The sequence below is a fragment of the Mustela putorius genome, unplaced genomic scaffold (assembly GCF_011764305.1).
Source record: "Mustela putorius furo isolate JIRA1106 unplaced genomic scaffold, ASM1176430v1.1 tig00000224_pilon_pilon_pilon, whole genome shotgun sequence".
NCBI classification, from domain to species: Eukaryota; Metazoa; Chordata; class Mammalia; order Carnivora; family Mustelidae; genus Mustela; species Mustela putorius.
The window spans coordinates 14,974,499-15,002,307 of record NW_025421321.1 but is presented as its reverse complement, the minus strand read 5'-3'; the positions used below and the strand labels follow the sequence as shown (position 1 = coordinate 15,002,307).

General features: G+C 36.9%; 1 protein-coding gene across 7 annotated transcripts in view; it reads right to left on the bottom strand.

Moving 5' to 3' along the window:
* THADA (THADA armadillo repeat containing) overlaps positions 1–27,809 on the bottom strand; it is a 322,081-nt gene that overhangs the window by 264,047 nt on the left and 30,225 nt on the right. For 5 of the 7 annotated variants that reach the window (XR_006606006.1, XM_013056339.2, XM_004752963.3 and 2 more), the window contains 7 exons: positions 22,091–22,242; positions 18,820–19,033; positions 14,826–14,961; positions 14,439–14,575; positions 10,948–11,109; positions 9,234–9,391; positions 866–975 (listed from right to left, as the gene is read on the bottom strand). Coding sequence is in view for 6 of the 7 variants with exons in the window: in XM_013056339.2 (XP_012911793.1) it covers positions 866–975; positions 9,234–9,391; positions 10,948–11,109; positions 14,439–14,575; positions 14,826–14,961; positions 18,820–19,033; positions 22,091–22,242 (1,069 nt within the window). In the remaining variant the exon portion in view is untranslated. The remainder of the gene's footprint in view (positions 1–865; positions 976–9,233; positions 9,392–10,947; positions 11,110–14,438; positions 14,576–14,825; positions 14,962–18,819; positions 19,034–22,090; positions 22,243–27,809) is intronic. The other 2 variants (XM_013056342.2, XM_004752964.3) reach the window with 1 other exon arrangement.

Below are 27,809 nucleotides of genomic sequence, written 5' to 3'. Positions count from 1 at the left end.
ATTTACAGATATTCTGTGCAGCCCACAACTGCAAAATGTGCTATAAATGTTTTTACCAGGAGTGTGAAAAAAATGTTTCAAAAATATTCAAGGAGTAGATGTCTTACCAGCCCAAAATAAAATGTTTGCTGAGGCTACAAGACTGGCAGAACTCTGCTTCATTTCAAAAAGTTTCCAGGCAATGGAAATGTTTTCCTGGAAAATACTACCTTTTATTTAGAGAACACTTGCCATGAACACTTAGTCATTAAGTAATTTAAGGTTTCCTTACAAGCTCTTTGGAGGAAATCTATTATATGAATGAATGAAATTATCACCACCTATAATGTCAAAAAAACACATTTGGCTAAATATATGAAATCTACCTAAGTATTCTTCCAGGTAAGGGTGGGGGAAATCTTTGATACTTTTTGGTCGATTTACTGTTCTTTTAAAATTTTCTATAAGATAACATTACGAAGAAAAACACAAAATCCTTAAGTGTTTCTCTGTCTGTAACATACACAAATCCAGAAAACTGGAAGGCTTATTTTTTCCTGAATGCCAAGTAATTTTCAAACAGACAAAACAGTCATTTCATTCAATGAAAAGAAATGGTAACTCCAAAGCTATTTTTAGCAAAATCTTTTTTGAGTTTGCTACAAATCACCTTTCAATGGGAGAACAACTTGGTTTGGACATTGCACTCAATCATCTGCAGTAAATCGTACAATGAAACCTAAGAAAACAATTTCTTCCAAGAGTTTGAAGCAACTAAGTCTTATTCTTTTAAACATTAAAAGGCACAAGTAAATTTCACTTTGAGCACATAGTTTGTACACTTAGTCTTTTAAAAATGTACACAGAGGATATTTGTTTTGTTTACCTGTTTAGTATTTCAGTAAGTTTCACAAAGCCAGTGTAAGCAAGTTCAAATGCTCCTCTGTGCCTGGACTGTAAGAGGTGATGTTTGAAGTAATCTCCTACTTCTTTTACCTTTAAAACAAAATAAAAAAATAAATGTGTGATTTATGCTTACTTACATTTACAGATCCATTTATGTCAGTATCACCATTAAGAGCTCAGAACTAGATCTTTATCCATTTAGCATTGACTTTGTGACAGGTCGTATTTTAAGTGTTTTTATAATATCATATTTAATCCTCAAAGCAATTCCATGAAATAAGTACTATTATCATCTCTACTTTCCAATAGGGAAGAGGCCCAGAAAGGCCAAGTAACTTATTCAAGGTAACACAGCAAGTAAGTAGTAGAGCCAGTACATAAACGCAGTCTGGCGCCAGTGGATGTCTTTAACTATTAAACTAGAACTGCCTCCCTATGCCAGTTCATATCATTCAACACCAACAGCAAATTGCACAAGGTGACAAGCCTCACACACCTAGGCCTGGGTGAAATAATTATCTTTTTCTGTTATTTTTTTAATACATAAATAAATAAATTTTTCTACTGTGGTTAAAATATATATAATACAAACTTTACCATTTTTTAAAAAAGGTTTTATTTATTCATTTGAGAGAGAAAGAGCACAAGCCAGGGACAGAGGCAGAGGGAGAAGCAGCAGACGCCCCACTGAGCAGGGAGTTTGATCCTAGGCTCCATCTCAGAATGCTGGGATCATTATGGGAGTTGAGGGCAGACATTTAACCAACTAGCCACCCAGGAGCCCCGAAAATTTACCATTTTTTAATGTGTACAGTTCCATGGCACTCAGTCTGTTCATGCTGTTGTGTGACCATCAGCACCACCCATCTACAGAACTTCCCAAACTGAAACTCCAGTCCATTAAATAGTAAAACTCCCAATAATTACCATTTAGAGATAAACAATTATTAGTGGCAATGCAAGACTTGTGCAAAGGGAGTCCTGAAAATTGAAAACTGACAGGCTTCACTCGGAGGTAGAGCCACGGCATTTTCCAGAATGCTGCCAAATCACTTTCCTACATGTTGCCTTTCTGCATGCAAGTTTGGACAAATAACAAATATCACTATTTTGAAGAAGGCAAGACTAACAATTAGTTGTTGATGAGGTTTTGTGCAGAATTAACCGGTAAATTGGGCTAGTTTTATACTAAAATCATTTGGTGGCTATCAATTTTAGAAAATTCAAATTTTGTATAAGGCTCAGGACCAAACCTATCCTTGGCTCTCTTGATCCAAGTCTCCCCAGTAGATCACAGTATGGTGGAAAGGCAAGCTGTCCCAAGATAGCTCGGATATGCTCACCTAAAACACCTTCTATCTCAGCACAGTGATTAGATTCGTGTTCTGCACACATGTGAGATAACAGTACAAGGTGTAATTAAACATTTGACCATGGGCAAGTTTCCTCATCTATAAACTGGGGGTAACAATAATACTTGCTTCAAAGGTTGTATATTAAAATAAGTTAATAAACCTAAAAGTTCAGAATAGGCCCATAACCTATAATCCATTTCAGCTCTGGGTTTCCAAATAGAGGAAAAGTAAAGATGTACTCCATACTTAAAATATATCTGATCACAGAGAGATAACAAGCAATATATTTAGAGAAATAAGAAGCAGATATATAATAAAGAACCAGAAAACCAATATATAATAGGACTTTTTCAATTTTAACACTTTAATAACCCAAGAGTGACAGGTCATGTTCTTCAGCTGAAGTTTTCAGGTATAGATCTGATGATATGCTTAATTTTTAAAATTTTTAAAGAGCACATACTACTGCCTGTCAAGACCAGTCAGGATAAGCTTTATCATTTTCTCTTCAATACAGTAATTTCAGAGTATATTTTGACCAGAATTCTCAAGCCTTTAACCTGAACTTAACCCCCAAGATAGATCTAAAGCTCAATAATCCCACAAAATGAGGGCCAGAAGAAACTCCACTTAGCTAACTTGTTATGACTATCACTTCCATTATTAGAGAAATAAAAGATTTCTAAGAATAGGTAATAGGTTTATTAAGAAAATTTAAAACAGCAAGTCATAAAGATGGAATCTAACTTTTTTTTTTCTAAAATGTTACAGATAGTAAAACATACTTCAGGAAAACAAAAATGTTAACTGTTCAAGTGCTTCTCTGTGAACTTAGAATAGTTCACCATCTAGATCTTAGGCAAAAATTTGATTTTCAGCTTCCTTTACCCTGTTTAAAGAAACCTAACCAACAAGCATAGAACAAAATAAAAAATCTCAGAAGTGTGACAAACAGATGGTCTTCTCAAGGGTTGACCTCAATTTTAGGTAATCCTGGCCTCAGGAAACAGATTGAGGTGCTAAGGACACAAGTGAGAAGTAGAGTTTTCCCTCATTTCATTTTGAACATAATCTCCCAACAAACTCGCCTAGGTAATACTATGAATTTTTGCCTTTGAAGAGAGTATACAAGGTCTGCTAATCAGTAAATATTTCTTTAGCACCCAGTCAAATACTTAGCAGCTTAGTGCTAGGGTAGACAGGGAGGGGCAAAACAAGACATCTGTCCTCAAGAGGCTTTCAGTTCAGACAAAACCGATTTGCTGAATGGTACACATCATCAGACGCCTAAGAGCTCCAAGAAATGAAAGATCCTTCTGCTCTGGAATAAATTATTACAAGAAGCTTCATGTTTAGACTTTGAACTAGATATACTTGGGGAGACCAAAATGGAAGAGGGTAACGAACATGGGAAGAGGCTGGGGGACTAGAAGGTATGAATAAACATTTATTAAGTCCCTGCTACTGCCCAGACACTTTACTGGATCTTTCTATATGAATGAACACAGAATATATAAGTGAACATCAGCAGACCTGGCTGCATGACCTTAAGGTTTCATACTAGAAAACAGTAGAAGATAGGGCTGCAAGCTGGACATGGATTCCACTACCAAGGGTAGGAGGAGTCAAGGCAGTGTGGTCTACGAGCAAATGGACAGGGGAAAAGGCCATGCTGACACCCCCCCATTGGATAATCAAACACAAACAACAGATTTTACCCAAACAACTTAGAATATTAATGACAACAGCCAGAATCAGAAATAGAATTTTTAAATTTTTTTAAAAATGCAAAAGTCCTCTGAAAGCTCTGATCCAATTGTCCTTTTATTAGATACTACTAAGGTCCTATCTAAAGTTCACAAAAACACTGATGATGTCTTCATGTGTTATTTTCTTAATGAATAACATGCGTCTCGAGATTTTTTTTTAAGGGAATTAAGGTAAAAGAGAAAAAAAAGGTGGGGGAGGCACACTGATTTCTAGACTTAAAATTAAATTCTGGTCACTACCTTTTTAAATTGAGCAGATCCTGGTTCTAAATTTTCATAAAACCCATTTCTACAGGCCAATTAACATGCTTTCTGGGTTTATAGGATATAAATTTCCAAAGGGGAAAACAGCTACATGCCATGTCTTAAGGCATCTACAATTCACGAGTGGACAAATTAGGGGTGCTAAATGCTCATCTAGAGCCTAAAACCCACAAAGGGCAAATCTAAATACATTTTTTAAAAATTTGTCCTCTATTTATAGAGAAAGACAGCTGAAAAATCGAGGCTAATTCCACTTATTATAAAGCAGATAAGCCAAAGAGGATTTAAGTACTGGAGGAACATTTCTACAAAAACCATATGTGGTGGTTCAGCTGTGATACCCTGGAGCCAGGAGGGCTGAGTTCAGGAACCCTATCCAGCCTCCTTGCCAGTAGAACATAATGAAGCCGTTCATTCATTCACCTGTGAAGTGGGGCTACAACTAGAACCTACTTCACAGGGTTATTCTGAGAAATAAGTCAGATTACACATATAAGCATTTAGCAGAGCACCTGGTAGACTAGCAAACAGTAAATGTCTGTTTTGCTTTCATTTTGTATCATCAAATAGTGAGATTTAAGCCCTTAATTTTAACTTTGACTTTATGATACAGCTACTTCGTATAACCTTAGGAATGTCATTAATTCCACTTAGGTTAAATAGAACAGTTTATAAAAGTCTAGCAGACAGTAAGATAATTAATGTTTTAAACTGCACATCCACTACTATAGGGATTTCTTACTAACGGTGGGAAATCTTCAAAGCCCAAATATTGCTCCCCTACATAATAACAACAAAGATAATAGTTTTCTGGTACTTAGGGGCACCTGGGTGGTTCAGTCTGTTAAGCTTCTGCTTTTGGCTCAGGTCATGATCTTGAGGTCCTGGGATCAAGCTCCCCATCAGGCTACCTGCTCAGTGGGGAGTCTGTTTCTTCTTTTCCCTCTCCCAGGCCCCTCCAGCTCACGCATGAGCACATGCACACACACTCTCTCAAGTAAATAAAATCTTTATAAAAAAAAAAAAGTTTTCTGGCATTTAGACATCTCACCAGCAATTTACTCTTTGCTTTCTAGCAAATTCTTAACCATGTGCCATTTTAACTGGTGTCCTTCAGTCTAACTTTTTAAAATGAATTTATCTTATATCCCTATTACATTTCTAAGCCTTTCGGTCAGAGAAACACATATTACATTTATTTATGTTCCCACAACACTCTTGTGTTGACGGACTATGGCAATCAATAAACAGGTGACTAAAAGACATGTCTAACTCCATTTCACAGCTTAAAAATTGTAACCTGTATCCAGTACAACTCAATGAATACTTATTCATAATTTCTAAAAAAATCAACTTTGGCAAAATACAAAAGGCAATTTCTTTAAGACTCACAGGTGCTAATAAAAATATATCCCCTGTTGTAGTCCAGAATGGACAATCCAACATAGTAACATAAGACACTGAGAAAAATGTGTAAACCCATTTAGCCATCCTAAAAATCACAACAGACTCTACCTTAGGAAGTTTTTAAAAAGTAGCTAATTTCTAATTGTTGGCAATTATTTTTATTCAGGTGATTTCTGTGGCGATAATTACAGGAAGGAGAAAGCAGGTATGACAAATCTACCCCAAAGCTTCTTTTTAGGAATACTAAGGAAAAGTATAATATATAAATAGAAATATTATATATATAAGTATATATAATATAATTGAAATATAAAAATATATGAATTAAAATATATTATATAATATATAATATAATTGAAATATATAAATATATGAATTTATATATAGGAAATATATGAACATATGAATTGATACTCCAGAAAGAGGAAGTTGTTTTAAAAAAAAAAAATCAGCAGGCACTGCATATCCAACATCCCTTGGAAAGAGGACCAACAAAATGCATTAAGCATAAGCTCTACATCAGCAAAACACCCAGCTTGAAACCTAGACACACACCAGCCAGGAAGCTGTGAGATAAGGTTGTGTGTAAAGCCCACTCTTTAAGGGTCTCGACTTACATCCCTCCAAGTTGGTTTTATCTCTGCCTCTTGTACAGGGACATTATGAAAGAACCTTTCATTAGGTGATTACCTTGCAGGAGGAAAGTCAGACATGCCTCTGAATGAACCCATTTTCCTCTTGCTAAAGCCGTGGAGGACACACGGCTTCACAAGAAGTAATTTAGGGAAATGAATCATTTGCTAAAAAGCTCAGTAGCAAGTTGCCTTACCGTCCTCTTGCTTGTTAAAGTCTGGTTGGGTAGGGGGAAAAGGGAAAATCAAATTTAAAGAAAAAATCAAATGAGCAGATCAGAACAAAGGCAGCACTGTGCCGTGTCCGAACGCAGGCTGGAAAGGACAGCTGGGTTCCTGTCCCGCAACTGCCACAAACCAGCTTTGTGATCTTGGGCAAACCAGGTAACGCCCAAGGGCTTCAGTTTGCCCTGGTGCAAGAGGGTTGAATTCTATCATCCCCGTGATCCTTCCAGCTCTAATAGTCTGTGAATATAGCACTGAATACTCAGTCACAAATGGGCACCGGTCTTTCTCGTTCCACAGTAAACTGTAATCTTCAAAATGTATCTCACTGTCTGCTAGCTGCTTAGAAACTACCTTCGTGAATGCAGGATTTCAGAGGCCACCACTTCAACAAATGGCCCTCAAATGAGGATGGGATTGAAGGCACTGGGCTATAGAAATCCTCCCTGTTGCCTGCATTTGAAGCATCACATTTTAAATTACAATAGAATCATCCTACTTTTTCAAGAGTAAAGGGCAAATGGAGAGTAAAAGAAACATTGGGTTGAGTGTCAGTATTTTAGGTTGTATGGAACAGCCTCCTTCATCCCTCGAGAGAAAAGCAGAGCACCGTTGTTAATTATTATTCTTAGGAATAAGAAATCCAAGTCCCAGGTTCTCCCCCAAAGTGACTCCTGCCTACAAGTCACTTCCCTGCCCCTGTCTGTGCACATCTGTTATGGTCACCCTCACCTAAGGTACTGACTTTTAAATTCTTAGTTTTGCTGCTAGATGCACAAAAGATGTCATGTTGTAATGGTGACTGTGCCCTCAGAAGGAAGGTGGACCTCAGGCATGGCCCAGCCACTGCAAAGGAAATTTCCTTCTTCTCCATCATGGACATATTTTTAACTCTCAAAAGCTTTAAGTACATGGTTTTATTTTTAATTTAGAAGAATTTCATGGAGCAGAATTTGATGTTTCAAAGTCGGAATATTCTAGCAATATGAATAATGCTAATTTCCTGATGACTTTGATTTTCATTGACTAAATGTTCCTAAACTAAGGCAATTCGTCTAGTTAAAGACACCAGAATCAAGAAAAGTCTTCCACAGGGAGCAGGGTTTCAAGGTTGGAACAGTATTATTCCATACATTCTTGATTGCTCGTTCAGTAGCTAGTTTCTCCTCAAACCAAAAATGTGATGTCACCATGTGAACAGTGACATGGGAAAATGACTGAATCTCACTAGAGTAGAAACTAATATTTTACAGAAAAATAAGACTCTATGTCTTATTCAAGAAAACAGTCATTACAAGAGTTCTTTGCTTTATAAGAGCCTCTCTGTTATTGTTTCTGCTGTTTTGCAGGGGGTTGGTTCTTGTTTTACAAACATCTCTTTTATTTCATATGAATTCTCAGTTCCAACATGGCTCTCCCACATAAATTAAATTCAAAAGATTTGGGTGCTCTGGAAAAGATGTCAAGGCCAGACGGTTTTCACTGGAAGCTTTCAGGTCTTTCTCAACTACAGTAAAAGCAAAATCTGTTTCCCTGAATTTTTTTTTTCAAATGCTATCCAACACAGCCCCCAAAACTAGATGTTTTAACTTGTCCTTGAAAAGAGGAGATGAACAGTGAAGAGACTTCAGCACATGTTTACTTCTTAGTAAGACGGTGAACATCTGTGAAGTAATCATTAATCATAGCTGGATTCCTCAGCAAAGATGTTGGCACTGGCACTCCAGCTGGTCACCAGCAATGACTACAAGTAACTCTAGAACACTGACGCCTATTTGATTTGGAAGAGAATAAGGAAAACAATGATGCCGACAGTGTACTGTTCCCCTCGGCTGGTCTCCATCTCAGGGCCTTGCAACATCACAGGCCCAGCTGTTAACCAGATGCAAGCACATGGCCACAGAGTGTGAGAATAAAAATATTAGCATTATTTCCATGGAACTAGTCACATGGTTATTATAGAAATAATCAGCATTTAGTGTACTACAATATTTGTTTTGTTCTTAAATGTTGTAACACCCTAGGGGGAAAAATTATCTTTATTTGAAAAAGGTTAAAAATGAAAGTACGTGGTATATATCTTTGCTGGAAAATGGTGGGAAATAGATTTGTTGAAACCATATGGAAAGGAAGAGGGAATCAATTAAAAACAGAAATCTAATAAATCTAAAATATTTCCAAATGAAATGCTTGTGGTAAGCTAATTTCTTGTAAACACTGCACTCCAGTCACTTGAACAGTCCCAGATGGTGAACTGATTTTGTGGTCTTAAAATAAAAGTCAGCTAAAAAACCAAAGTGACTACAACTTTATTATCAGTGTAGTGGGAAACAAGAGATCTATAATCAACCAATACATTACTTTTTTTCCTTCATGAAATTTAAGAGGTTTGTGGAGTTTTACTAAACAGACAATTTCATTTAAATTTATACGTGTTAAATGGAAGAATAAAAACTAAAATGCAATACTGAAGTTAGAAGGTAAAACCTACAGTTATTTCTAACTTAGAAAAATAAAATTATTTCCAAAAATGCCACAGTTTTGAAATATACTGCAAGGTCTAATTTCTATACTACCATGAATTTCCTTCAGTTGACATCTGTATGATTTTATTCAAGAAAAGTTCAAAACTCATCTTTTTTATATGGAGTTATATAACCAGAAATTATGCCAGGCGGAATAAATATCTACCCTACCTGCTCCACCGTTAATAATCCATTGGAAGATTCTGGCACAGACTGCATAGGGAGAAGCTGGCACAGTGTGCCTAAAAGTAAAGCAACTTCCTTCATACTTCGCCAACAACATACCAGCACCATCTGAGCAGTTACATCACATGTTTTTCTTTCTTTACCTTAAAAAAAAAAAAAAAAGGATCAATTGCAACACTAGACACTTGATTACTCACATCCCAGGTTTCTTAGAATAAGATTATTCATCATTTCCCCAAGAATAATCTACATGAACAAATCAATCGTTTTATTTATTCATAATAAAACAACTAACATTTGTTGAGCATGTGCTCTAAGATTCATGCTAAGTATTTTTTAATGTACTATTTTCAAAATAAATTTTTTAAGATTTTATTTATTTTTCTGACAGAGAGAGAGAGCACAAGTAGGGAGAGTGGAAGAGAGAGAAGCACGCTCCCTGCTGAGCAGAGAACCTGAGGCGGGCCTCGATCCCAGGACCCTGAAGATCATGACCCGAGCCAAAGGCAGTCACCCGACCAACTGAGCCACCCAGGTGCCCCTCAAAATAAATTTTAAAATAAAACACAATACCATTTCAAAAATTAAGTCTAACTTTCAGAAATGAATGAAACAAATTCCGACTATAAATACACTTCATTACTCATCTTGGTGAGGGTAGCTGTTTTATCAGCAAAGGGGCAGGATAAAACTTAAAATCAAAGGAAAATATAAATTTTCTTTCAAACTATATTTAAATTCCATAGCCAATAAACACCAATTATGCTTCCTCTCTTTTTCTAGTTTTTAGAGTATTTTAGTATTAACATTAAAGAAAAATCCAAGGCAAGTTACAAAGCAACCCATTTGTGTTTTTTAAATGCCCACTAAACTAAAAGAGTAAATGCATATACCCATCAATATACAGAATAAATCTAAAAGCAAATACACTTCAAAGAGAAGAAGTGGCTTGGGGGAGTCAATGAAGATCTTTAATTTTGTTTGTTGTTCTTTTTTTTAAGGTAAAATGTAAACACTGAATTGAAATTTTAATTAAGGTTTTAAGTTGTTTTTAATTCAAATTTCCCTCGCTATTGCCTCAAACTATTACAACAAGCATGTATTTAGATGTTATGTTGTGTAGTTTAAAAAATGACGAGAAATTTTTATAAGAGAATATCTCCACCTAGTGGAGAAAGTAGAATATGTACTAAGTCACTAAGCTATTACTGTTGATGACACTTTACAGCATTATAGAAAATGATAAAATAACAACTAAAGAGAAAACAAGCAGTAGAATACAACTTTCAGAGGCTTGATACAATAAAGCAGCTCATGCTTTACTGAGTAATAAGGCTGATTTCCCTTCAGAAATCAAAGGACATGATTTCTTGACCGTAAGGACTCTCACTGCAGAGAACCACAGCACTGTGGCCCAAACCCAAGTTGACTGAACACCACCTGGCTGCCAAGACAGGTGTTCCCACTCAAAGGCTTTCTGTTGTAGCCCCTTATATATTAATGTCCTGGGGTGCACCATTTTCTGGTAAAAGTCTTAGATACAGATTCTCCAAAATAAATCACGGACAAGCTCCAAGACTTTATTATCTAGAAATGTTCTGCAAACCTATGCATCCTGATTTCCTATGTAAAAAGAACATTTTGTATATGATGTCACTGAACACCAATTACAGTAATACAATATTGATTTTATACGTGCTACCTTTGGTCTCTGCAGAAGCACCAAGATTTGGCACACTGGCATTCAAGTCCTCCAAATCAAAGCTATCACGTTCTTTGAGAATTTTGGCTTGAGTGAAGTAATCATTAGTATCTCGTGGTTGAATCTCACTCAGAATCGTCTGTAAGCGGCTTGCTGACTCTGAGGGAGAGAGAAGGGAGTGCATAAACCACAGTTCTGCAGCCCATGCAGATTTCCCTTGAGAGTATTTGCCCTCAATTTTTTAAATTTTATTTTTGAGAGAGAGAGAGAGAGCGTGAGTGAGTGCGAGGCTGTGCGTGCATGCATATGAATGAGCAGGGGTGGGAGGGGGAAGAGCAGAGGGAGAGGGAGAGAATCTTAAGCAAGCTCCATGCTCAGTGGGGAGGCTCAATCTCATGACCCTGACATCATGACACGACCCAAAATCAAGAGTGCCACACTTAACCGACTGAGCCACCCAGGTGCTCCAAATTTTAAAATTTTGAATACTTAAAAATCAGCTCTATTACAAGGGACTTATGGGGTAGATAATGTAAAAATTATTAAGGTCTTCATGACACTTGAGTGTGCTTTTAAAATATGGCAAAAATTTTAAATTGGTTGAAAACAAGACAAAACAACACAACAAAAACTCTCCACAGGACAAAGACCACTCTCTCATTTACATCACTTTACTTTCTTTTTCTCTTTACACTGCTTTCCTTAGTGTTGTCTAAGGATCGCAAATACGGTGCTCAGTCATGTGAGAAAAGAAAACTAAACTTCAGGCAATTTGATTTTAAGAGGTAAGAAACCACAACAACAAAACAATCTTTAACACAATATTGTATTATCAACTGTACTTCAATTAAAAATAAAGAAAAAAACCTTTTATAGCTCAGGAATATTATGAAGACACCTTAGCTATCTTCAAAATGCATTAGGTAATATACTGCTTTCTAAGTATGATTTACAGTCCTTGTATTATATTGAACTTCATTTTTATTCTTAAGCACTCAATGAATTAGGAAAAGTAAGCTTTATGAATGCGACACTTTATTCACGCTGAGTCTCCACCTACAACAGGAACCAGCTCATAGCAGAGGCTCAGTAACATGGGTTAAAGGAATGAACAGATGATGATGTAATGAAGAGCTAGGCAGGCTCACAGAGTTTAAGAAAAAAAATAACAACAGCTAGTAACTTGAAACCAATTTTTAAAAAAATCAAACAACGGGTATTTTATAAATCTATTAGATACTTTTTTTAGATACTTACTTTTTTTTAGAAGATTTTATTTATTTGTCAGAGAGAAAGAACATGCACAAGCCAGGGGAAGGGCAGGCAAAGGGAGAAGCAGGCTCCCTACTGAGCAAGGGGCCCATCTAGGGACTCAGTCCCAGGACCCTGTGATCATGACCCAAGCCAGAGGCAAATGCTCAACCAACTGAGCCACCCAGGAGTCCCTAGATACACTTACATTTTAGGTCTTATAGGAGATACAAAGACCCTACGTGCTGTCAAAATGACTCAAACACCTTATGTTCACTTAGGGCTTCCATGAAAATATTGCCAAAACATATTTTGACAATCATGAAAAAGTAACACTGGCTCCAAAGAGAAACCATGGAAGAATAAAAGGATGAGCAGAATAAAATTTTACCCATTAGTTTTTATGGCTTTCAGAGGAAACATTTTCAAGGAATTCAGAATGCATGGTAGATAATGCAGGACAGAAATAGGAATAATGGAGACAACCCGAGGTAAAAAGAAAAGGCAAAATCAAGGAAAAGTCTAAGGGCCACAGACTATTTTTGAGACCAAAAGACATTCTAAAACTTTAATAATAGAATTTTGGCATATGCTATAGGCCCCACCCATGACGGATGACAAGTATTCAAGTTTTGGTAGACTACCAGCCAAAATAAACAAATAACTGTGTCTTACTATCATAAACCGTCACCAATCTGCCAATTCATTTATTTTTATTTTTTTATTTTTTTTAAGATTTTATTTATTTATTTGACAGAGAGAGATCACAAGTAGGCAGAGAGGCAGGCAGAGAGAGAGAGAGGAGGAAGCAGGCTCCCTGCTGAGCAGAGAGCCCGATGCGGGACTCAATCCCAGGACCCTGAGATCATGACCCGAGCCGAAGGCAGCGGCTTAACCCACTGAGCCACCCAGGCGCCCCACTGCCAATTCATTTTTAGTAAAGAACAAAACCCAACATTTTCTATGCAAACGTGCAACTCCAAGTTACTTTAATTGGGTGTTTATGATACACTCAGTGTGTTCTTAGTACAAGCCTCTCATGTGCACTCCTCAAATGCATTCACAAACTTTATTTTAACACTAAACGTACACCTTTCCCAGACAATCCCTTCTGGCTGTTACAGGACAGGTATATATATGCCACCTACAGCATCCCACGCACTGGGTTTAGTTCCTATCCTTTCTGGAACTGCTCACCCATTGATTTTTCATGGTAACAAATATTTATTGTATACCTACTTCTACCAGGCACTTGCTAAGAACAACAGAGGAAAGTATCCCTCTTAAACCACAATAAATCCATGAAGAACACTTTGGGAAGAAAAAGGGATAAGTAAGACCCACAAGGTTGCAGGAGCCCAACTACTACAGGACCTGGTCTGAGGTCGCTCAAGTATTTTAAACAAATGGAGTGGGGCAGAGCACAAGGGTTAAGCAGAGATTATGGGAAGCATGATGAATGACATGAGTAGGAAAGATTGCTGGGGATATAGTATAAAAAGAAAATGGAAGGAGCTGATAAGAGTAGATGGGGGTGAAACCAGCTGGGAGATCCCTAGAGTCATCCAAACAAGAGAGATAAAGGCCTAGGAGAAGGTAAGAGGGTGGCAGATAAAAACAAAAGAGATTTGAAAAATATTTAAGGGGTACCACTGAAAGAACATGAAGCCAAGCAAGATATGTAAGGAACAGAAGAGAGACAACAAGCACTGCTAGGCTCCTGACTTGCACAAACAGACCTTTGTTAGGGCCATTTGCAAAGACACAGGGCTTGGGAGGGAAAAGGCAGATGAAAGTTCATGAGTTCAATTTGGGGCATTTTGAGTATCTCCTCCTATTTTTTATTTTAATTAAACAGTCTCTGTGTGTCAAATGCCCTTTGCCCATTCCTGATTCCTAATAAGCTTCCATCTCTGACTAAACCCCACCTCCTAATTTATTGCTCACTCTCCCAGCCCCAGCAGCTACCTGGTAGGTGGTGCTCTGAAATGACAATATTAGAATATCTGATTTACCCCAGAAGAGGAAGTATCTTGTTCATCACCCGGTTCATTTATTTGTTTTGGTTATTTTTTAAGAGTTAAAGACATTACTAAAATGGCAGAAGATATTACTAACCATAATAAATAGCTTCTTGACCCACCTATTAGTTTCTGTATCTTCCCAAAGAAATGATTTGGCAGGGAGAGGCACAATGAGCAAAAATACAGGAATTCTAGCTTTTTTCATTTGCTGACCTGAATCAGTGTCCATTGGGATAAGGCCCTCTGGGGAGGAGCTCTGAATGACAGGAGACACCACAGCAGAAAGCCTGTAAGACATCAAAAGGAGCTTCTCTACCACAGGTGTCCATTCGCTCACCAACCGCAGGCTGCTGCAACGAGGATGGTAAGGAAATTTACACTAAAAGCAAAATTCAAAATTTTCAAATGAAAATTACATAAAAGAATCTATTTTAAAATTGTGCAATCTATGAAATGTTTAAGATATAAAAATAAGTGTACATTTTTAAAATCTAATTTTTAATTATCTTTAAGACAATATACTCCTTTCCCAGGACACAATCCAATAAGGGTTTAAAGTTCAGACACGCATGCTCAGGAGAGAGCTGTGGCTACACTTACTTTAGAGATAACCTCTGCAAAGCTCCGGTGATACAGTGAACTCGCCCATACAGTGGAAATGATGCTGCTGCCTGAAGGAGAGAATTTTCCGCCTGAGATACTTCTTCCTCAAGATTTTCCAACAAGCATTTGATGACTAGAAAAAGCAAACAAAAAACCAAAGTAATGCCCGCTTAAAAACACATTTATAAATTTGTGAATAGCTTAACAGTCCCCACAGAAAAATCCAGCTCAACTCAACTGTGTTAGAGGTTTTATATTAAAAAAGAAATTTTCAAAGTGATCCAGCCTGCTATGCATTTCCAGTCAAGAAAGCAGAACTGGGTCTTTCCCTAAGTTCCTGGATCCATTTTGAGCAATGACTCTGAATAATTCCTCCTAGACATCCTCTATCTAGGGAACCAGACCCCAGGCCCATGTACCATGGGCTACTTGAACAGTTGTTGTTTTGTGGTTTTTTTAAACAATGCCTTTCTTGAGGTATAATTCACATACCACACAATTTACACATTTCAAGTATATAAGTCAGTGGTTTTTAGTATATTCACAGATATGTGCAATCATCACTACAGTGAATTTTAGAACATTTTAATCCTCCCGCAAAAAAACCCTTACCCATTATCAGTCACTCCCCTCCTTGCATCTCTCACCATCCCCAGCCCTAAGCAAAAACTTATCTATTTTCTAAGTCTACAGATTTGCCTATTCTGAACATACATAAACAGAATCATAAAATATGGGGCTTCTTCCACTTAGCAGTGTTTTCAAAGTTCATCCACACTGGATCATACAAGTATTTCATTCCTTTTTATGGCTGAAAAACAGTCCCTTGTATGAACACACCACATTTTATTTATCCATTTATCAGTTAATAGACATGGGAGCTGTTCCTATGTTTTGCCTATTAAGAATAATTCTGTGAACATTCACATACAAGTCTTTGTTTGGGCATAGTTTTCATTTCTCTCAATGTATGTCCAGTATGGACTAAATGTTTACATCCTTCCCCAAATTTCTATTTGAAGCCCCAAGTCCCATATTTGAAAATGGGAGTCTTTAAGAGGAAATTAGGTTTAGATGAGATTGTGAGAGTGGGACCCCCATGACGAGATTAGAGTCCTTCTAAGAAGGGGAAGAGAGACCAGAGCTGGCCTCCTCTCCTCCATGTGAGCACAGAGCAAGAAGGGTGCTGTCTGAAGCAAGGGAGAGGGTTCTCATCAAAAACTGAAACTGCTCACACCTTAATCTTGAACTTCCCAGCCTCCAGAACCATGAGAGCTAAATGTTTGTTGTTGAAGCCACCCAGGCTATGGTATCCTGTTACAGCAGCCTCAGTGTGGAACTGTAGGATCATATGGTAATGCCATGTTTAACTTTCTAAGGAATTGCCAGACTGTTTTCCAATGTAGCTGTACCATTTTATATTCCTGCCAGCAGCGTGTAAGGGCTCTGCTTTTATTTTGTTTATAGCCACCCTACTGGGTGTGAAGTGCTTCCTCATTGTAATTTGGATTTGCATTTTCCTACCAGCTAATGATGTGGAGCATCTTTTCATGTGATTATTTTTCACATTTATCTTTTATGGAGAAATGTCTATTCAGATTCTTTGTCCATTTTTAAATTTGGTTATATCATTTTACTAGGGAGTTGTAAAAATTCCTTATATATTCTAGATATAAGTCCTTTCTCAGATAAAGGAACCCCAAATATGCTTCCCATTCTACAGGTTGTCTTTTCACTTTCTTAAGGACATCCTTGACACGTTTCAAATTTTCATTAAGTCCAATTTATCTATTTTTTCTTTGCTTGTGCTGTGAGTGCCAGATCTAAGAAACCACTACCTAATCTAAGATTACAAAGATTTACCTCGTGTTTTCTTCTAAGAGTTTTGTTCTTTTTAGTTTTTGTATTTAGGTCTTTGATCCATTTTAAACTAATTTTTGCATATGGTATAAAGAAGTAGGTTCAGCTTCATTCTTCTGCATGTAACTACCCAGTTATCCCAGCACAGACAGTATCTCCTCTAACCCCTCTAGAGTTATACTTTAAATTTTAAAGCTGTGTATAACAAGTAAATTATTAACATTTAAAATACACAAAGAAGTCCTAAAAAATCAATAGGAGAAAGACAAACAGCCCTACAGAAAACTAAAGAACACGAACAGGAATTTCACAGAAGGGGAGAAGTGAATTGTTATAAACATGTAAAAAGATGCTCAGTTGCATTAGCAACCAGAAAAATGCAAGATGAAACCACAAGATACCACTTTATATTCCATAAACCTCTAAAATCTGACAATAGCAAGTTATAGTGATGATGTAATACACAACTCTTCAAAATTTATTGGTGGTAATGTAATTTAAAAATCTATTTGCCATCACCTAGTTAAGTTGAAGATGCACATACTTTATAACAAGGCTATTCTACTTTTTTGTTTACCATAGTATCTCAGACCTGTCCATTAGAAGAGATATATATGAGAATGTTCACATCAGCATGATTTATTTAGAAAAAAGAAGTCCCTCAACAGGAGAATGCATTAATAAAATGTAGTAAATTTGTATAATACATATGGTACTATTTATATAAAATTTAAAATCATGTCAAAGTAAATAATATATTGCTTAATGATATATACATGGGTGGTAAAATTTTGGTAAAAACAAGATGAAAGACTGATGTAAAACACAGAAGAGTTATTATGTGGCCGGGGAGGGAGCTAGGATAGAAGAGAAGCTTTAAAGGTATGGATGCTATTGAGTGTAATTACCTAGCTTGGGAATAAAACTTGTGACATTTTTATACAATTACTATTTATAGCCTATATCTATATTTAAATATTTTTATATGCTTGAAATATCTCATAGTTTTTTTAAATGACTTGAATTTGAAAGCCTGTACATGAACAGTTTGCCCCAAGTACAAACTTCTTCCTGTCGTGTATTAAGGTCTCCTTTTGAGTCCAGCCCTGAAGCAACTAGAGTGGACAGGTGCTATCTTCCATGGCACTTGTCCCTTCCTTATCCCCACGGCCTCCTAATTTTCTCCCATTATTAGTTCCCTTTCTTGGGGCATTTTTTACCATCTTGGAGACAACAGTTTTTAACACTCTTCCTACATCTGACCTCACTCTCTCTCTCTCTTTTATTTTTTTTAAATAAAAATCCGTATCTGTCCTTATTTACAAGTCCAAATGAAGATTTATTAGCACAAAATTAAGCACATGAATCCCCAAGAAATATTTATTGGGAATCACTAGACCTAAACCAGTCAGCTAGGTTTTAGAACTGGCTATATGGGAAGAGTAAAAGGCAGGGGTCTGACACTCAGTTAAAACATAAACTTGATAGACAAAGGAACTCTGCTCTTTATAGAAAGAGCAAAGATGATCTAGCTATAGTCATAGTAAAATTTCTGCCACCAAAAAAGTACATTTTTTATAAAGATGTCCTATTTAAATAAGAGCTCTATTAGTGTCCATTTGCATAATCTACAAATAAGTAGATTATTTAAACATGAATTTAAACATGAATCCTCTGTTTAGAAACAGTGTTACAGCTGAGTAAATTATTTATTTGCAAAAGAGAAATTCGCAGTATTCTTATATGCTAGTAAACTCTTCAATAAAAAAAAAAAAAAAAACAACAAACAAACCAAAAAAAACACCCCAAAACAAAACACAAAATAGGGGCTCCTAGGTGGCTCAGGTCATGATCTCAGGATCCTGGGATCAAGCTCCAAGTTGGGCTCCCTGCTTAGCAGGAAGCCTGCTTCTCCCTCTTCCTCTGCTATTCCCTGCTGTTTGTGTTCTTAATCTCTCTCTTCCTCATTCTCTCTCTCAAATAAATTTTAAAAACCTTTTAAAAATTTTTTAAAAATGTAAAAAACACAAAATAAATGTTTGCCACTAGCTACGCTAACTAAATGAATAGAGAGAAAGTAAGATACTGGTTTTGATAAGCAACAGCAAAAGGACATTTATTCAATACAAACCCATTAATGTGTTCCTCTCCACCATAATGGCAGACTTATCTTCAGCTCCACATGTAGCCTGCTGAGTTTTTAAGTAGGCAGACAGAGATGAGGGCAGGGCATCCTGCCAGATTAAGAAGTTCAGCAGGTAGGAAGCTGTCACACAGTCATATGGTTTAGTGCTTGAGCTGAGCTCCAATGCTGCCTGGAATAAGCCTTGCAGTTTCTCTGAATCCTGGAATAAAGAACAGACTCAGTAACTGTCACTGAAACATTTCTTTAATTTGAAGGAATTTAGAATCAGGGCCTGCCACATAACTGAAACTTGATATAAATATTAATTCAATTCCCTTTTCCCCAGAATATAGGTTAGACATTTTTATTACTGATTATTATTATTACTCAGCTCTAGTGATGAGGATCTTGAAAATAATGTGATTGGGAAATTGACACTAATAAAGCTTTTTTTTTAGTACCTCTTTCTCCAGCAGAAGCATACTTTTTCTTGTAAAAATTCTGCGATGACTATAATCAGAAATCTTTTTATTTCCATATAGACCAGAGGGTTTTTTTTTTTTGTATGCTGAAGTCTGTTTTACCTGAGCAGCATACTCCTACACTCCCCGCCAACCCCCTCCCCATTCAGCAAATTCAATGGAAAAAAATAGAAATTCACACAAAAGTACACAAAAGTACAAATCCACAGGACTGTTCCTGGCAAAGATCCATATATATACATAGATATGGAATATATATATATATATATATATATATATATATATATATATATATATGGCAAATAAAGTGATCGTATCAGCCTCAGAAATTCTCCATCAGAGCTCCCACACCTGTATGTCATAGAAACATCCACTGACATGTCCTAAAGAAGAGAATAAAGGACAGTTCACTGTAATCTGTATGGAAAGGCACTGGGCTGAGGTCAAGAGACATGGGTCCTCAACCCAGCTCCATGGCTGGCATATTCACTACACTGAGTCTCAGGGTTTCACTGCTCAATAGTATTAATTCTACTAGGATTACTCCATAATTGTCTAATGCAAGGGAAACAAATCATTACAAGATTAACTTTTAATTTGGCTATAGGTACACCAATATTTACTTTAATTGGAAATCTATTAATCTACAATAGATATCAAACATATTGATTCAAATACCAGTTTCTTTCAGTTTAAATTCTTTATCATTTGATAAATTTAATTTTCTGTGACCTAAAAAACTTAGAGTGGCCAAAAGCTCAAATCAAAATAAATACTAAAAAGAACCAATTAAGCATCTAAGCCATTATTTTTTTATAATGAACAATTAGGTCCCTGAATTGCTTAACTGACAAGTAAGAAACACAATAAATAGCCTTTGGAGTCTAAAATATCTTTGTTCCAGGGCACCTGGAACATCTGCCTTCAGTTCAGGTCATGATCCCAGGATCCTGGGGAGTCAGCTTCTCCCTCTCCCTCTGCTGCTCCTGTTGCTTGTGCTGTCTCATTTGCGCGCGCATGTGCTCTCTCTCTCTCTCTCTCTCAAATAAATAAATAAAATCTTAAAATAAATAAAATACCTTTGTTCTATCATCTAAAGTCAGTAAAAATATAAAGACCTTGGATATGTAGCTCTACAAGAAAAAAGGGCAACAGACAATGTGAGTAATAAAGTCATACACTACAAAAATATGCCATCAAAAAAATATATACATAGGTCCTTAGAGAAATTAGTTTGGATTCAAAAACATTTTAAAGTTATCTCAAAGGACCAACCAAGTCTTTCATATAGGTGCTATATATATACACAACCCCCCCGCCCCGACTTGAGATAGTTTCAAAATATTTGCCAAGAATGAGTCATAGGTATATATGTATGATAAATGACACACATATATCATCCATAATAAAACGCTTCAGTGTGATGAATGGTAAGGGACAAGGAGAATGAGCAGGTGGGAGAGAAGAAAGGAAGAGAAAGCACCTCCTTTAAAAACTCCATTTGGTACAAAACTTAGAAGCCCAAGCATCAAAAGAAGCTTCTGCTTACCAAGGCACCTGAAAGATCACAAAGATAAATGGACACTGGAGAACCACTCCTAATACAGACCCAAGTTAGAAAAGATGCTCTAGGATCTTGCAATGCCATCTTGAAGCCAATGAAACAGATACCTTGTGCTCTCTGACATGAGCTCCTACAGAATGCCACTGAATTTCAGGGTGCCTGGGTGGCTCAGTGGGTTAAACATCTGCCTTTGGCTCAGGTCATGACCACAGGGTCCTAGGATCAAGCCCCACACTAGGCTCCCTGCTCAGTGGGAACATCTTTCTCCCTCTCCCACTATCCCTCCCCCTGCTCTCGTGCTCTTTCTCTGATAAATAAAATCTTAAAAAAAAAAAAGAAGAAGAAGAAGAAGAATCCACTGTATCTACAAGCTGTCCTGTCCTAGCTAGAGCCTAATAGCCAGAGAACAGAGAACAGCACCAGCCCTGGTAGACGCCTTTGGCTTCTATATAGCTCTAACAGAAAGCCAGAGCAAAGCTCTAGAGCCAGTAAACCCACGGATGCCGGTGATCTCACAGCCCCAGAACACACTCCAAGGGCACAGCCAAGCACCTTGGTTGGAGTGTCCCCTGCAGACCCATCCCCATGCTGTGCCCTCACTCTCAAGCCCCCCCTTTTCTTCCCACTCCAAGTTTGGCAGTGCCTGCTGTCAGGAAGAGAATGGGGGCTGGGATGGGGTAGAAGGCCGGGGGAGAAAACTGCTGTTAACCTCAAGTACTGAGTTTCAGTCTCAGTTTAGCTATTGCTTGTTGGAAGATCAGAAACACGTTCTCTGCCTCACTTACACTCAGCTTCCCAGTCAACTTAGCAAGAATGTTATCTCAAAAAACGCAAGTTACTGTAAGTGATGTGTTTTGACAGAATATTAACATGTCCACGGGAACTGGGGAGACCACAGTTAACTGAAATCTACGAATACTCCTGTGAGCAAGAAAACCTACCACTTCTTACACATCCTTTTTTTACCAAAACAATAAAAGAAGCAAAACTCAAGGATCTGCAGTTCATTTTCTCTCATGGTATTTCCTTTCTTCACACCATCCATCCCTACCTCCTCCAACATCCCTACCACCCTGCAACACTAGGAGTATTAATAATAACTGAAGGATCAGAAGATGTGAGAAGGCAGACGCAAAAAGCCTGCATAATCCACAGACTGCTTTATTTGCTGCTAAAATAAAGTCTTCATGCATACACCACATTCACATTCACACAGGAAAGGTCCGAATACCTGAAACTGTATAACTGTTTTTGGTAACTTCATCAGAAGATCAAATGCTAAAATCTTGACTTCTTCAAAAGTGCTGGTAAAACATTCCATTAGTGTGTGGAAGCGACTAATATCAATATCATGGCTCAGCTGATACACTGTTTGGACTTGACCTAAAAATAGAAAAAGATTTAAAAGTGAATAATAAGAGGGGGCGCCTAGCTGGCTCACTTGGTAGAACATGGGACTCTTGATCTAAGACTCGTGAGTTCAAGACCCACATTGGGCATGAAGCCTACTTAAATAAATATTTTTTTTTTAAGTTAATAAAAGAAAAAGGAAATCAACACGTTGAAGTTATCTGACCAAATTTATAGAAAATTGGTGCAAATATTCACATTCACAGTTTACCCATAACAGCACAAAAGAATAATTTTTCCTTATTTCCTAAAATGATAAAATAAATATCAAAGTTCCCCAAATAAAAAGCACTTCTTAAAATTTTGTTTAAAACCAATTCATTCTAGGAAGACCTGGGTGGCTCAGTGGGTTAAGCCTCTGCCTTCAGCTTAGGCCTCCTGGGATCAAGTTCCTCATCAGGCTCCCTGAGGCTTCTCCCACTGACTCTGCCTGTCTCTCTCTCTTTGTCTCTCATGAATAAATGAATTTTTTAAGTCTTTAAAAATATATAAATAAACAAAACCACTTCATTCTTTTTCAAAAGGATATACTGTATATAAAAGATTCCTAAGTTAGTTTTTAAATAAATAAAAAAATAATAAATTTAGGAATGACTTCTAAAAAATCTTTGTAAAATGTCTTAACCTAGAATCCAAAGTCCTACCATGTCTTAGTTAAACCAACACAGAATAATTGATATGACGATGTATCCTACTAGAATTGCCAGGCATCAAAGATAGCGAAGGAGTCTTCTGGCTATTCAGGCACAAAAGCTCAATTTATCTCCAAAATGGGACAACATTAACTCTTCACCTTAGCAACATGTAGTGCTAGAAGACTGTGGAGCAACATCCTCAGAGAAAGGTGTGGTGAAAAATTATACATCAACATCCTACTCCAGGAGCGTCAAGTGGGTCAGATGGTTAAGCATCCAAGTCCTGGTTTGGGCTCAGGTCATGATCTCAGTGTCTCAAGATTCAGTACTGCACTGGGCTCCACACTCAGGGCGGAGTCCGCTTGAGGATTCACTCTCTCCGTCTGCCCCTCCCCTATGCTCTCTCTGTCTCTCTTGAATAATAAATAAATAAATCTTTAAAAAAAAAAAATCCTACTCCAGCATCAAGAACAATGTCAATAGAAGCATTTTTGAATGTTTAAGAAATTAAGAACTATATTTCCCCAATAACTCTTCTCAAAATAAAGGTGAACTGCAGCCAACCAAGAAATGAACAGAAAAACTATCACCAAAAAATAATGGTAGTCACCAAATCCACTTAACTCTGAGATTAAGACTAAACAATTGTGGCAATAAAAGGTTTCACAAAATGCAAAGAACATTAACAAGATTTAACATACTACCCACTCTGATAACACCTGAAAACATGAAGATGTTCAATATGATGCGCATTTCTTTTTATTTATTTATTTTTTAAAATGTGCATTTCTTTTTTATTTATTTATTTTTTAAAAATGATTTTATTTATTTATTTGACAGAGAGAGATCACAAGTAGGAAGAGAGGCAAGCAGTTGGGGGAGGGAAGCAGGCTCTCTGCTGAGTGGACAACCCGATGCAGGGCTCGATCCCAGGACCCATAACCCAAGCCGAAGGCAGAGGGTTAACCCACTGAACCACCCAGGCGCCCCCGCATTTCTTTTTTAATCTTAATTCACAAGTTAGTGCAAACCTGTGAAATTCCTAAAGCAAGTGAATGGAGTTTTTGTCATTTCATTCATGTCTGATTAAATTTGCTTCTTTTCGAACTCAGATGCTTTTAATTCCTTTTTCTTGCCTTGCTGCTCTGGTTGAAGTTTGCAGTACAATGGTGACACCAGTGGGCAAATGAGCATCTGTGTCTTGTTCCTGATCACAAAGGAAAGACTTTCTTTCAGTCTTTTACCATTGAGTTTCGTGTTAAGTGTGGGTTTTTCATGAATGTCCTTTAACCTACTGAGGAAGCTCCTTTCTATTCCTAGTTTCTTGAGTGTTTATTTATCATATCAGGATGCTGAATTTTGTCAACAGTTTTTCTGTATCAATTGAGATTATCATGGGATTTTCCCCCCATCATTTTAATGTGGTATATTACATCGACTATTTTTTTCTTACATTGAACCACCCCTGCATTCCTGGGATAAATTCCACTTTGGTTAGTCATGGGTATAATACTTTTAATATGGTGTTGGGTTTGGTTTGCTAGTATTCTCTTGAGAATTTTTGCATTTATGCTCATAAGGGCATAGTTTTCTTGTGGTATCTTATAGTTTTCTTGTGGTATCTCCATCTGGCTTTCGTACTATGGTGATGCTGGCTTCATAGAATGAGTTTGGAAATGTTCCCTCCTGTCTAATCTTTTAGAAGAGTTTGAGAAGAACTGGCACTAATTCTTTAAATGTTCGGTAGAATTCACCAGTAAAGCCACTCCCTCTGGACTTTGCTTTACTGAGAGGCTTTTAATTACTGACCTGACCTCTTATTTGCTACAGATAACAAATTTTCTATTTGTTAAGTCAGCAATTTGTCTGTTTCTAAGAATCTGTCCATTTCATCTAAGCTACCTAATTTATTGAAAATTATTTCTGTAAGGCCAGTACAAATGTCCCTGCTTGTATTTCTGATCTTTGTTATCTGCACCTTCTTTTGTTTTATTCTTAGTAAAGCTAAAATTTTGTCAATTTTGTTGACCTTTTAAAGAAACAAATGTTTGTTTTCATTGATTCTCTATAATGTTTTCCTATTCCCCATGTTGTTTGTCTTTGTTCTAATCTTCATTTCCTTCCTTCTACCAAATTTGGGTTAGGTTTGCTCTTCTCTTTCTCATTCCTTGAGGTGTAAAGTTAGCTTATTGATTTGAGATCTTTTCTCGTTTTTAGCATTTACAGCTCTAAATCTCCCTAACAGCACTGCTTTTGCTTCATCCCATAAGTTCTGATAATTATGCTCTTTTTTCCTTCCTCTCAAAGTATTTTCTAATTTCCCTTATGATTTCTTCTTTGATCCACTGGCTGTTTAGGAGCTCTGCTCAAATCTGAAATCTTCTCTGATACCATTGTATAAAACAGCTCCCCACCCTCCTAAACTCTATATCCCCCCAACTTTCCTTCCTAAAATATTTTTTCATAATACTTATCTCCATCTGATATTCTATGTGTTACTTGTGAATCTATTGTCATCTCCCTTCACTAAAATATCTAAGCTCAAGAATAGGAAGCATTTTGTTTTGTACACCGCATATCCTTAGCTGTTTGACATATATAATAAGCATTAAATAAATATTTGCTGGGAAAACCCTTTTAATATAATTGTGAAATCCAATTTTTCACCACGAATACTGTGACATTTATTCTAAGTGAAAAAGGTACATGTGGCTTATTCTTCTTGAACTAGGATATACTCAAGGAAAGGCAGAAACCATTTTGACTAATCCCAAATCACAGTTCTTCAAAAAAATAATATAAAAACCCACATTCAAGTTCGTGAAGAAAGGTAAAGAATGAATTCGTGTTTTCCACCCTGTAATTCATGGTTGTGCCTCTTTAGCCCCCTTTAAAGTTCATGGCTAAAGGGGCGCCAGGGTGGCTCAGTTGCTTAAGTGTCCAGACTCTTGATTTCAGCTCAGGTCATGATCTCGGGGTCATGAGATCCAGGCCTGCATCAGGCTCTGCTCTGGGCATGAAAGCTGCTTAAGATTCTCCCCACCCCCTCTTCCTCTCTGCTTCTACACTTCCCACCCCCTCACCCTCTCTAGAAAGAAAGAAAGAGGAAAGATAGTTAATGGGTAAAGTATGGCTTGCTCCATTTGCATTACCTCCCAGTTGTTTAATTAACATAATTACTGTGATATCAGTCACTGCCCAATTATATGTGACTCATTCATTAGGAAGATGACTCAGGTTATTCACTTTTTAAAGTACACTTAAATATATTAAACACTCTCTCAATTAAAAAATTACCAGTGCAATTCAGGCTAGTGTTCTTTCTCAACACCTAGGTACAACCATAACTATATTAAACATACAGAAAAATTTTTGTTAAATGGGTAATCAAATCACTCTCAAGAAAAACCTTATTTTCTAAATTCAGTTGCAGTACCATTGAAATTCCCTTAACTGATAGATACCACTGTATTCATTTTCTGTCATGTTGTAACACATTACCATAAACCTGGTGGCTCAAAACCACAAACATATATTTTTTCACAGTACTGGAAGCCATTTTGTTTAATGTCCAATTAGTCTGATAGAAGGTGCTGGTGGGGGCATGCGTAGTCTAGAGGTTCTAAGGGAAAACTCATGCCTTGCTTTGTTCCACTTCTGGAGGCTGCCAGCATTCTATGGTTTGAAGTCATATACTCCAATCTCCACATCCACTATCATAGTAACTCCTCCTATTCTGTGTGTCATATCTCCCTCTGTTCCTCTAACAACAGCTGTGGTGGCATTTAGGCCCATCCAGATAATCCAGAAATTATCTCATTTTAAGATACTTAATTTATCATATCTACAAAGGCCCCTTTTTTACGTAAGATTCACATTCACAGGTTCTAAAGATTTAATGATATCCTTTGTGGGTTGCTTTTCAGCCTACCACTTATTATCCTAATCAGGTGATCAAATTTATCATCATGAGTAATAGGACAAACCAAACTCATGTACCTCCTGATACGATGCCCTGGGAAGAACATCACCTTACCTGTGCAATATTCTTACCCAAAATGCACAACCTAAATCAATCATGAGGAAACAATAAGGCAAACCCAAATGCAGACACATTCTCCCAAAATGTTAATGTCGCAAAATAAAAAACTTTCCATATTGAAGGAGGCTAAAGAGGCATAACAACAAAATGCACTGTGTAATCTTGGATAGTTTCCCAGATCACAGCAAAAACTTCCCTTTTCTAAAAAAAGTCACTTAACGGGATAAATGGCAAATTTTGTTATGGATTATATATTAGATAACAGCATCATGTCAACATTAAATATCCTGAACTTGATCATTGTGTCATGGCTAGAAAATAAATGAGATGGAGCTAAACCAAATACAGCAAAATATTAACAACTGATGAATCGAGGGAGCGGGTACACGGCTGTTCATGAACTATTCCTGAAACTTTGCTGTGGTGGTTTGAATCTTTTCATAATAAAAACTTGAAAAAAAAAATGGTGTCCTTCAAATGAAGCAAGGCTGTATTAGCAGCAAAATCCGTCCTCCTCCCTGCCGAAAAATTATACTTTGTTGACAAATTTAAACTAAAAATAATAATACTAAATACTACTACTGCTACTAATAAAAATAATAAGGCAACTATACTATACAGCTCCCTGGTCCTCTGGCCATTCTCTCCAATAGAACAGCTAAGCAGGATATTTTTCTATTTGATCACAGTTAAGGAAGACTGAGCACAAACAAGAAATCCACATCAAAACATACACACTCAAGTACAGAGATAAAAAGAAATACTGATTGTCAAAAAGGAAAAAAACTGACTCAGAAGGAAGCTAAATATTCATCCTCTTGAGTGCCCCACAGGAGAAATAAAGGCTATCACTAAACCAGAAT